The sequence below is a fragment of the Plasmopara halstedii genome, assembly GCF_900000015.1.
Source record: "Plasmopara halstedii genome assembly, contig: Scaffold_323, whole genome shotgun sequence".
Classification (NCBI taxonomy): Eukaryota; Oomycota; class Peronosporomycetes; order Peronosporales; family Peronosporaceae; genus Plasmopara; species Plasmopara halstedii.
In genome coordinates this window covers 793,327-805,003 of record NW_020187244.1, presented here as the reverse complement: position 1 = coordinate 805,003, position 11,677 = coordinate 793,327, and the positions used below count along the sequence as shown (strand labels likewise).

The 11,677-nt window shown below is 45.6% G+C and overlaps 3 protein-coding genes across 3 annotated transcripts; 2 read left to right on the top strand and 1 right to left on the bottom strand.

Annotated features, from left to right (window-relative positions):
• Positions 1-937: 937 nt before the first annotated feature.
• PHALS_08651 (Protein of unknown function DUF4602) lies at positions 938-4,134 on the top strand (the record flags this gene model as incomplete). The annotated part of the gene is made up of 7 exons (XM_024724040.1): positions 938-2,701; positions 3,036-3,122; positions 3,197-3,287; positions 3,359-3,516; positions 3,582-3,710; positions 3,764-3,850; positions 3,910-4,134. 7 exons carry the CDS (start codon positions 938-940, stop codon positions 4,132-4,134), a joined length of 2,541 nt encoding a protein of 846 aa, XP_024574956.1.
• Positions 4,135-4,614: 480 nt separating this feature from the next.
• PHALS_08650 (peptidase) lies at positions 4,615-6,315 on the bottom strand (the record flags this gene model as incomplete). The annotated part of the gene is made up of 1 exon (XM_024724039.1): positions 4,615-6,315. The coding sequence occupies one exon, from the start codon at positions 6,313-6,315 to the stop codon at positions 4,615-4,617; it is 1,701 nt and encodes a 566-aa protein (XP_024574955.1).
• A 161-nt stretch (positions 6,316-6,476) lies between these two features.
• Positions 6,477-11,140, top strand: PHALS_08649 (WD40 and TPR repeat-containing protein; the record flags this gene model as incomplete). Its single annotated transcript, XM_024724038.1, has 4 exons — positions 6,477-6,608; positions 6,687-6,789; positions 6,852-7,110; positions 7,168-11,140. 4 exons carry the CDS (start codon positions 6,477-6,479, stop codon positions 11,138-11,140), a joined length of 4,467 nt encoding a protein of 1,488 aa, XP_024574954.1.
• Positions 11,141-11,677: the final 537 nt, after the last annotated feature.

Here is an 11,677-nt window from a genome sequence, read left to right as displayed (position 1 = left end):
CATGCCCATCTCGTGTGACACCCCCCCTGTTACCAGGGTACGTGTAACCCCGTTACACGTACTTTATTTTATTGTTTTAGTTACGGCAGAGCCGCCATTATCTAAAACCCAAGGTTTTTCTAATAAATATAGTAATAATTAATTTATATTGTGAAATCTATCTAATATAGTAATATGCATTACTACTGGCATTCCTGCTATGTGGCGGCTTCTTGTTACGGTGTAGCCATAACACACTAACTTTTGTAATACACACCTACGTATGGTCGCACCATCTTGTTCAACCCGTCCTTTCATATAAGGGTACGTGTTACCCCGTTACAGTTTGCCTTACGGAGAAGCGTGATCCTCGGGTGGATCTCGAGAGGGGTATAATTGCGAGGGTCCTATGTGCATGCGGTCTACATGCTCCACGGACCATTCCTTGGTGATTTTACGGAAGCGACTCGTGTTTGTCATCTAAGACGTATGCAACTTACCGTAGTATGAGAGGTGCAATACAGCCGATTTGATTTTGGAAGTGGTAGCAATCCCATTTGTCAGTTATTTTTTAAGTAGCTATAGAACTCGAGTCGGCAATCAAACGTATCACTTGTACGGTTAATATCGAAGGAGAAATACATTGTGCTTATTTGTCAAAACAGAATATAAAAACAAAACAATGTCTGACGTACTCACTCTGATACAACGCCCCCACTACAGAAAATAATGGCGCGCTTTATTTCTCGCCATCCAAAAAGAAAATGTTTTTGACTTCGTGCTCTTGTATTTAAATAGTTCTTTACACATTTACTTCGGTTCTCTTGGTCAGCTTTTGCTGCGGTTTTGCTGGTTGTTCATTACCACATTACTGGTGCCTTTTTATCAACCAATCAAATTGTTTCCCTCTTAAAACCGATCATGCTAGGGCCATGTCGTTCGACAAGCACAAGGTCCGATGTGGACTCCCGAGTCTAGACTCCGCGACGACGACCCGCGTGAGATCCAGCGTCAACGAGAAGCTTATGCCCGAGAACTTGATCACCAAATTGCGCTGCGTCGAGCGCGTCAGCACCAAGAACAGCTGGAGCGTGAAGAGCTCGAGCGTAAGCTGGCGCCAAGCGACCGCTCACCTTCTAAGTGGCTGGTCGAAGGTGGACAATTGGACCTTCCTACGATTTCCCGTACACCTTGGAAGTTTACACAGAGTACGAAATATCACGAAAATCAACAACAGGATCGTGGTGCCGCTACAGGTGAGGCGAACAGTTTGTCGTCCTCCCATCCACGCTTTCGCGTGATAGACGAGAGCGAAACGAGTCAAAGGGTACGAGAGCGCGCACAGCAGATGCGATGGAAACAAATTTTAGATGATCAAGTACAGGAGAAAGAACGATTCAAGAAGCAAGAGGAGGCTGAGCGCCGGCGCAGTGAAGAGGAGGCAGCTAAAGAGGAGGTTCGCTATCTGCGACAGCAGCAGTTACAAGCGCAGCGACGGCTCGGAAAGTTCTCGCCGGCTTTTGGTACTGCATCTATTGAGGATTTAACAGAAGAAAACGCCATTCATCATGCCTTCAGGCCAGAGACGTCATTGAATGGACCAGAAATTAACATCCAACCGTCAAAAAACAACAATCCCCCATATAACAATGATTCAAAAGAGGAAGCTGACTCACCTGATCTCTATTTAAGAAATGGACAATTTGACAAGCCCAATTTATTGGACCCACGGCAACCTCCACCTGCACCGTCGCGGTTTCAAATGCCCAACGATGATGCTTTGAGTAGTTCGAGGAATGAAAAGCGAAATTCATTTGGCCAAGGCTGGCCAAATAACCTTGCTGTGAGGCAAGCATATCCTTCTGCTGCTGAGACACAGGCCTCTTATCAACATTTGGATCAACAGAGCCACATGATCGAAGAATACCGATCACTGCTGGCAGAGATTCGCCGTGAACGCGAAGAATTACGTCGTGAACGAGATGAAGTGCGTCATGAAAAAGAAGATTTGCGAGTACAGAGAGCGTTGCTGCAATTGGAAAACGAAAAAATGGCCAGCCTTGTGGACGCACAGCGGGCTTTATACGAGCAGCAACAGGATGACCTACAGATCCATCAGGCACAGCAATTAGCTCAACAAGAAGCTCAACGAACCGCCAAACAGCATGCTAGTTATCAATACACATCACTTCAGTATCAAGATTCATCTGTCCAGCCGGCCGGACTCCAAAGGAACAACGCATCTGGTGAAAGCGAGATTGCAACTGACCGAGACAGGTTTTCTAATAATGTAGCGTATGCGCAACTGAATCAAATTTGTCAATCCTTGGGCACGCTCAATATTGATGACGATCAGCCATCAATTCCAGGAAGACGGAGGAAGCCGTTAGCTCCGATGTCCATGGCGGAGTTTTCAGCACTCACACCTCAAAAATGGATTGATAATAATCTAATCGACACACCGCAATTCCAGCGATTGTCGCAATACCAGCCGAATCCAGCTGTACTAGCTGACGACGAAAGTCTGCTGAATCAGTCATTAGTTGGCGATAGCGTTTTTGTGCCTCTGAGCCCCCAGTTAAAGGAGCAAGGCAATAAAGGGCCATTGCCTCGCACCACTAGCTCTCCAACTTCGGCAGATCGACAGCGTACTAATCAACGTGCGCATCCTCTTCGAAGCAGCCGAGTTATAAAAAGCCGAGGTTTCTATGACTTTGAACAGGTAGGGATCAGTGAAGACAGATTTGAAGGGTTTGAAAGTGGATCCCACAACAGTGTTCTCGACTCCGATCTTGGCAGTAGCTTCTACAGCGACGACGATGGTGATGATGATGAAGATGTTCAAGATGATGCAGAGGATCTTGAGAAGCGCGACGATCACGAAAAAGACGTCAGTTCAGCCAACAATAGCCCATTCCAGGTTCAAGTACTGGTGTGATTTAAGTACTATTTTGATAAGTCTCATAATTAAATTGCATAAACAAATGCTATATTCAAATAATGTGGACCACGTTTATCGATAACTGGGCAATAGAAACTTCGGCATGGCGCTCAAGTTTCCTGTGGCCACCGGCAAGAAGAAAGTTCAAGTGTTTGAGTGTCCTACGGAGACTTGGAAGGAGTGCAAACCTTTCACTGCACGGGTATTAAGCTGGTCTCTCATGTCTTGCTCCGATTCTTGTCATCAATTGTTGTTTGAACTACTGTTTGTTACCAGAAAAAAGGCAACGAAAATGAACCAGAGATGACAATGCGTGAGGAGATACGCAAGGAATTTGACGAAACGTTTGCCTCAGTATTAGATTTTGGTACGTTTTCTTAAAAAGGAATGATACCATTGCAAAAAGATGATTACTTCTTAACGCATCAATGACGACAGCTTCGTCGAGCTTGAAAGGAAAAGACAAGAAGAAGCACGAGGCCAAAAAAATTGAGGCTCTTGGTGGAAAGGCCGCTAAGAATCGAAGTGTGCCGTATAAAATTCTTGTCGGGTTGAGAACTAAAGGTTTTGCCAGTAAACAACGTCGCGAGAAATTGGTACGTTTTTTTAATTTTAATGGCCAAATTAGAATAGTAGTGAGCTTTCGTTTTGTACTATTTAGCTGAAGGAGTCAGATGTGGTAACGGGCAAGCGAAAATCGAGCGTAAGATCAATAGACCAGCAGAAGCGAAAGAAAGTTGACTATGGCGTACAGGCCACCAAAGGACGATTCAAGGGCGGCGTATTAGACGTGCGCGGCTTGTAACATTTCTGAAATCTAGTTATAATTTGTTCTAACTATAGAAGTGTAAGCTACTGAGTATACCAAAAGAAGAACATTTTAATAAACATCATTTCCGCATCCACGACATTAAAGGTGACATGACTGTGGTAAAACCGGAAAGCCTCTTTAAATATCATAAATGAAACAAGTTATATCCTATCGGAAGACACAACCGCATCTCAAATTGGTCAGCTGTGTGTTTGTGGGCAAGACGTTACAACGAATTTTTATTCTAGCTGGCAGACTTAAAATACTTTGCGATTTATCGCTGCTTTATGCAGACCAACGAGCCATTGTATGTCACGCTGCTGAAGCTGACCCCACTGAATCACTATCCAAAAGCTATGAGAGAAAAGTTAATCATTCGTTCTTCTGCTATGGATCGAAATAAGGCAAAATTGAAAAGCGTAATGAAATAATTTGAAGCAAAAACATCGGTTCTTTCAATGAGCGCATTCTTCAGATTAACATATTTATTGGAGTCTAGCTGTCTGCAAGACGCTACGGCACGCCTTCTAGAAGTAGGGACAGCAAAAATGTTTTGCTGTATGCTAGTCGCTTTGACATCTGTATAAAGTTCGTCGTTTGGCCAATTCACGTGCCGACTAAATTTTTAACATTGGAAAGGCTGACGTTTTAACTGGTAATATAAACAAGCTTACATAACAGATTCGGGTGCGTCGGTCGATGAGCGAAATGTGGGCTATTTCATTTAATTTCAGTAATTCGATGAATGAGTCTTCGAAATCTTGCGTATACACAGTGCTAGAACCTCACGACGAGTATAGAGATGCAAGGAGAAGACGATGAAAAAAAACACAGAAAACAGCAAACAACAGATTTGAAAATTACAAAGTTGCGCTCCTTCTTCCTATTGAAGTTTCTCAAGAAGTAACATTGTGCCTTTCTGCGTGTCGACTAATTTCCTTAAATCTTTCATCACAGGCTTGAGGGCTCTCTTTACCACTTCCATTGTATTCTGTGGGGAATTTTCAGCCTCCAGAAATGCAAGGACCACAAAAGAGCCACGGTTGCTGATTGCCCATTGCGATAGCTGCTTTTCAACAGCTACAAGCAGAGGTTCTGCGAGTGCCGTTTCCTTAATAAGACGGCGCAATGCGTAGTGTCCAATGGCATCGTTGTAAAGAAGATCTTTTTCTTCGTCAGTGCGTTGTGTCATTACAGTAGAGGAAATGCTATCCAACAGCTCCAAACTGTCGCATCGCTTGGCTACCTCAACAATCACATCCCGGCCCTCCTTCGATCGCATCAAAACCTCCACATTTTTAGCGCACATGTCTACCAACTTGGGCAGCAGACCGAGCAGCAACTCCTCGCGCCGAGCATCTGGATCTTTCTTGTAGTTGACCACGTTCACGGTTGGGTCTTCAGGCGATGGAAGCATAGGCGGTTCCAGCAGCTTAAAGTCATCTGCCGAAAGATACTTATTGTTTAATGGACTGAGCAGCTGAAGCAAAATCTTGCGTCCGCTTGGATGCAGCGCAATTGACAAGAGCTCGTCATTTATTTCTGCCAGAATAGACTTTTGAACAAGGATGGAATCATCTACAACGTCCAAGATACGCATAATAACGAGATAGCCACTTGGGTGATTGCAGGCCTCAAGCACCTTGTCTTTTAAAGACTTAATGATGCGCTTCCGATCTTTAGCTGCACCGAGCGATACGCATTTGTTCACTACACGAGCTCCATTTCGTGTGGCGAGAAGCGCCAGCGAGGCATCACGCACATTAGCCACCATCTGCATGACATCGTTATGCTCTGCATTGCACATATATTCCCACAGCAGTGACTGCACAAAAGCTAGACCGAGAAGCTGCTTGTCCACCATCCGGTTTAAGATAGCACCAAGATGCTTGAGCACGTCAGCCTTCTTGTCTGGGTGTGCAGCTATAATGTCTGTCAAGTTGCGCTTACTTTCCGTCTGAAAATAAGCAAATTCACGTCCGTAAAACTCAAGCTTCAGTGTTGTAAGCTGAGATGGGTTTAAATACTCCTGCGCATATTCAAGCACATTGGCAGCGATGTTGTGTGTGCCAACTTGCACGACGTGGCCAATAAGACATTTGACAATGGTGGCACGATCGGCTATGCTACCATAACGGATCATTTTCTGTACAAGAAAACACCCGTATTGCATTTTAGCCACTTCAATTAGATGTTCCTTCATCTCAAGCACAATCTGCGAACGGTGTGCAGGCTTGCCGTGCTGCATGAGCGATTGGATAACGCGTGAAGCATCGTGCTTGGCAGCCACATCGTAAATTTTACCCTTGACCAAAGTAAATAGCTCATTAACAAGTGTAGCACGCTTGTCCTTATCTACATCACGTTCGCGGATGACGTTCCAGATCTGCTTGGCACGCGTGACCATCTCATAATGCGGACGTTGCATCTTGCGCTGCTTCTTGGCCAGCTTCTGGTCTACAAATGACTTTTTGCTAGTCTCATTATTGCCGCCAGCCGGACGCTTTCTTGCAGTTAAAGCACCTCTGGCATTGTTGTAGCCTTTGTTGCTCCTAGGCGTAGACATCTTAGCTTGAATGGCCATTCCAATTGCAACCAGTCAATTGTATTTTAGAACGACGAATATCAAGTTTTTGAAGAAAATTTATGTCATTTTAAAATTCCTTTTATGTCAAATTCATCGGATGCATATCCGATCTTGAAGCGACGCGTTCCAGGATCTGGGTGCCATTGTTATCGTGACGCATGGCTTTATTCTACGACTATAATGTGGCAGTGCCCGCCAATGTACGGCAAATATGCTCGGTTTGGGGAGAGCTGGACCCTGTGCTTGCTGTCGCATTGGAAAATCGGGAGATCAACTTTTTTACAGATGAGGTTTAGATTAGTCGTAGCACATCAAGATATTTGATAAACTTGCTCTGCTAAAATTAATCATATTACTGGCCATTGCAGGGTGAAAAGCAACAAGGGCTGGAAAGCTGCTCTCGTTCGGCGGATGTCGTTACGATGGCCTGGCAGCCTCGTGGTGGGGCACTTGCCGTCGGTTGGAGCGATGGTAATGTGAAGAGCAGAAGTTAATAAATGGGTGTCGCTAATTGACTGTCTGTGATCATGTAGGAATGATATCGCTGTGGATACTTCATGAGCAAGCGGCACGCGAGGTGAATTCTCCACACTCGAGCCGCGTATGCTTATTGAAGTGGGCGCCGGCTGGTAACCGGCTCATTTCTGCAGACGAAGATGGAATACTCGCCGTCTGGAAAGTGGACAGCCGCTGCCAGCTTACGCTCAGCACGCAGTATGCGCGCCATGGTAGCATGACCCATTGCGTCTTTGCAACACGTACTGCCCTGTCAAAGGATATTAACACCAAACAGTAAGTTTGACGATTTTGTTCAAAGATTTTAGCAACTAACTTGCATTGGCCACTTAGTGATCAATATTCACTCATATGTCCGCAGTTTTTTTTTGGTGGCGAAGCAGCTTCGGTGCACTTTGCTGACGATCTCGGGCATATATCTGATATTCAAGTTTTGAATCATGCAGTCGATTCCATGATGTTTTACGAAGAGGGTAACCGTCTTATTGTCATCACACGGGCAGCCCAGCTTGTGGTTTTTCAAGTAGATGCAACGGACGGAACAGTGAAACCGATTACAAAAGTGAAGCTTAGCCTCGCAGGAGAAGGAGCATTGCTTGAAACGAAGTGGGCTAGCCCTGGTTTACTAGCAATTGCATCAGGTGAGCCTATAGTGCGGTTCTGGAACATTTGTACCGAAGAAAACAGCATCCTGAGTTTGCCAAAGTCGAGTGGGCTCATTTACAACGTCAAGAACTTAAGTTTCTCCCCGAGAAGGCGTATTCTCGCGGCCGGAACAACTCAAGGAGCCGTGTTTTTCTGGCGTGCTACATCTTTTGCTGACAACAATGCTCAGAGCAACGAGGATTCGCTTATTGTGTCGTATCGTTGGGACCTTCTATTCACAGCTGAATTAGGGCGAGCTGTCACGCGCATCGGCTGGAGTAATGCACATTCCACCTTGTATGCTAATACTGTTGAAGGTGTCGTCATATTTCATGAGGGCAATATGCAACGTGCGTTCTGCGGCGATACTGCCGTCATTCAGATCCGTCCTAAGACGCTATCAATTGAAAAGTTCCAAGATGGAGAGCACTCGGGGGTGATCATCACACAATCGCAGGTCGATGCTTCCCTGCGTGTGAAAGGTATTTCGCACGACGGGTCCACACTCGTTGTTTGGAACGGCTCAAAAGCAGAAGTATACGAGATGAAGGACGGTGACGTGGCGCTAACAAACCACTTTCAGTCTTTTTCCAGCTCAATGGTACTACGAGGTGAATCAATATATCGAACGAATGGCAATCACGTAGAAATCTGTAATCTTGCTGGCGTTGTTAAGAACACAATTTCCTTCACAGAAGCTGAGGGCCGGCCAGCGCTGCTCTCGCTACAAAACAAATTCCTTGCTGTGGGCACGGACCGTGGTCATCTACGGGTCTTCGACGTATCTCGCCGTGATCCGAAAGCTCTTGGAAGTATGGGTCATCTTCATGAAGCTTTTGGCGCAGATACCAAGGCTGCTGTAATGCAATCAATTTGTGTGAATGCAGATGGTACACGTATTTGCATTCTAGCCGAAAAAATTGAAGGTGGATTACGAATACGTCAGCCTCTTAGCAAGCTTTTTTTGTTCCAGACGGATCTCAATGTTTATCAGCAATTCGACTTCGGATCTTTATGTGTCCCTACATCTGTCTTCTTTGATGCACAAGAGCCCCGTCTACTTGTTTGCGAGACTGTTAAGACAGGGGTCAATCGGGTTTTGATCGGCACAGGGAATAGCACGATTCGTCGAAACTCAAGTACCGACGAAGGAGGTGGTGGTGGTGGCTCCCGAGGGATTCAAGTATCTGACAAGGAAATCACTATTCTTTTTGCTTCAAACGAACACGGTCTTCTTATGCAAGACACCTTTGACCTTGATCTGAAGTACACAGCGCTGCTAGGCCTCCAAGTCCCACGAATCTACTTCGTAGCAAAAGCTGAGAATAATTCATCAGAAGACTCCAACACTGTAGTTCACGTTGGTCGTACAGCAGCAGAGAACCCCCTCACGAAAAGTCCAATGGTATATGATGCCTCAAGCTATCTTCGGACGCAGATCATGCGTGACTTCACAGGCCTGGACAAGGTTAATAATGAGGCTAAACAAGCTCTTATTGATTTCTGCTACTTTATGACAGTGGGCAACATGGATGAGGCCTATCGATCTGTAAAACTCATTGAGAATTCGTCTGTTTGGGAAAATATGGCGCGCATGTGCGTCAAAACAAAGCGTTTGGATGTTGCTGAAGTATGCCTCGGAAACATGGGGCACGCCCGTGGTGCAGCAGCTGTAGCGGAGGCCAAAAAGGAGCCTGAGCCGGAAGTAGCGATTGCTATGGTGGCGATTCAGCTTGGTCTACGCGATGATGCAGCTCGGCTTTATCGTGAGTGCGGACGCTTCGATTTGCTCAATAAGCTGTACCAAGCAAGCGGGCACTGGAAGAAAGCTGTTGATGTAGCAGCCAAACGCGACCGAATTCACATGAGAACGACGTATTATGCACTAGCACGACACTATGAGGAAATGGGTGACTTGAAGGATGCAATGGATGCTTATGAAGATGCCGGTACTCATCATAGAGACATACCACGAATGCTTTTTAAACTAGGAAAGATTGATCTATTGCAAAAATACATTGCCACGTCGACTGACCGCGAATTACTGATTTGGTGGGCACAGTTTCAAGAAAGTCAGGGCCATTTTGAAGTTGCGATAGATTGCTATCAACGTGCCAAGGATCATTTGTCCACTGTTCGTGTCTTATGCTTTAAAAAAGATTTTCATGCAGCTGTCAAGGTGGCACAGTCTAGTGGGAATCGCGCGGCTGCTTATCATTTGGCCCGACAATTCGAAGCGCAGAATGACCTCTCCAACGCGATCCACTTCTTTGGCAGCAGTGGCTGTTATAATCATGCAATTCGTCTCGCGAAGGAGCACCGTATGGATGCAGATCTCATGGGCTTTGCGCTGATGAGTAAACCTGTTGATATGCTCGATTGCGCGGCATATTTTGAGAGGCACCGTGAAATGGAGAAAGCAGTCCACTTGTACCACAAAGGAGGGAATGTGGCCAAAGCTCTTGATTTGTGCTTTCAAGCGCAGCTTTTTGAAGAGTTACACCACCTCACAGACGAGCTCAATGGTTCTGGTAACACGTCACCGACAATTCTAAAGAAATGTGTAGACTTTTTTATTGCAAACGGCCAGTACGCCAAAGCCGTACATTTGTGTTTGATTGGGAATCGAGTGACTGAAGCACTTGATGTGTGCATGCAGCAGAATGTATATATAACCGATGATATGGCCGAGAAGATGACACCACCGAAAGGTGATGATACTGCTACACCTGCAGACAAAAAACGACGGTCGGACTTATTGCTCAGATTGGCCAAATGCTGTAAAAAGCAAGGCTCGTACCACTTGGCCACAAAAAAGTACACACAGGCCGGCAACAAACTCAAGGCTATGAAATGTTTGCTTAAGTCAGGCGACACTGAAAAGGTGGTGTTTTTTGCCAATGTGTCGCGCAACGCTCAAATCTTCGTTCTAGCTGCAAATTACTTACAGAATCTTAATTGGCGCAAAGATGCTGACATTCTCAAAAACATCACAAGCTTTTACACGAAAGCTCGCGCTTTTGAGCAGCTCGCAGCATTTTATGCTGGCTGCGCACAGGTCGAGATCGAGGAATATCGTAATTACGAGAAGGCAATAACTGCTTTACAAGAAGCCGTGCAGGTTTCGTCTAAGTCTCGCGCTGCTGGAAAAGACGCATTGCTGAAGCGCTATGAAAAGCGAATTTTGCTTATTGAACAATATATTGTGGCGCGGCAGCAGGCGAAGCACAACCCGATGGGAGTGATAGATATCGTCACGAAGTTACTACAGGAGCCAAACATTGACGAGGCTATTCGTATGGGTGATGGATATGCCATGTTAGCTGAAGCGTACTACGAGGAGGGTGAGCTAAATAAGAGCCTAGAGGTGATGGAGGAAATGAAGCGAAAAGGATTAATACTCAAGTCGTATGTCGACTCGAAAATAGTGGAGGCTGTGCAAGCAAAGCTAGGAATTTTCATCGGAGATGATAGACACGGTAGACTCTTTGTCAGCGACTCCAAGCAGTCGACTAGTCGTACGGGCTCACGAGAGGCACAGAGCAGTCGCACAGGCTCTCGGGAGGCTGGAATGAATCCTCCGATCGCACGCGAGCACAAAATGCGACCTGATGATGACATTGAAGATGAATTGGAAGAAGATATCGCTGATGACGAATAAGCAAGCTTTTGCATAGACTATTATTGTTTACGTTAGTTACAAAAAACATGTCAACTTTTAGTATTGTTTGCACTCGTTCCTAGCGATTGACTTTCATAATGCTTCGCGGAGCAGTACACACTTGTGCTTTTTTTATTTTTTTAGCGCCATGTCGTCCGCTTAATCAACAATCCCGAGCAACACACTGCAGCCTCCCGTAGCTTTAGCCAATGATCGTCTGCTTTACAACATTGTTATAGGATGGGCATGAATACGGCTGCGGCAGACTCCTGCTGCGCAGCCATTGAATGCTAGTGGTGAGAAAGGAGACAGCACCGCTGTGGACAACAAGTGTACTGCACGCGATGCCTACAAAAAGGATTCGTAAACTGGAATAAATAGATTACGGAAAAGCGAGTTTTACGCCGACAAGTGTCCTATTTTTTTAGTTTTTAACGATCACGCGTGGCTGTCTAGGGTGACAGAAGCTCCGACCGAGCAAACACAGTGTCTTTACAGGCGATTTTCTAAGACACGAGGCTTTAAATTAATCTTCTT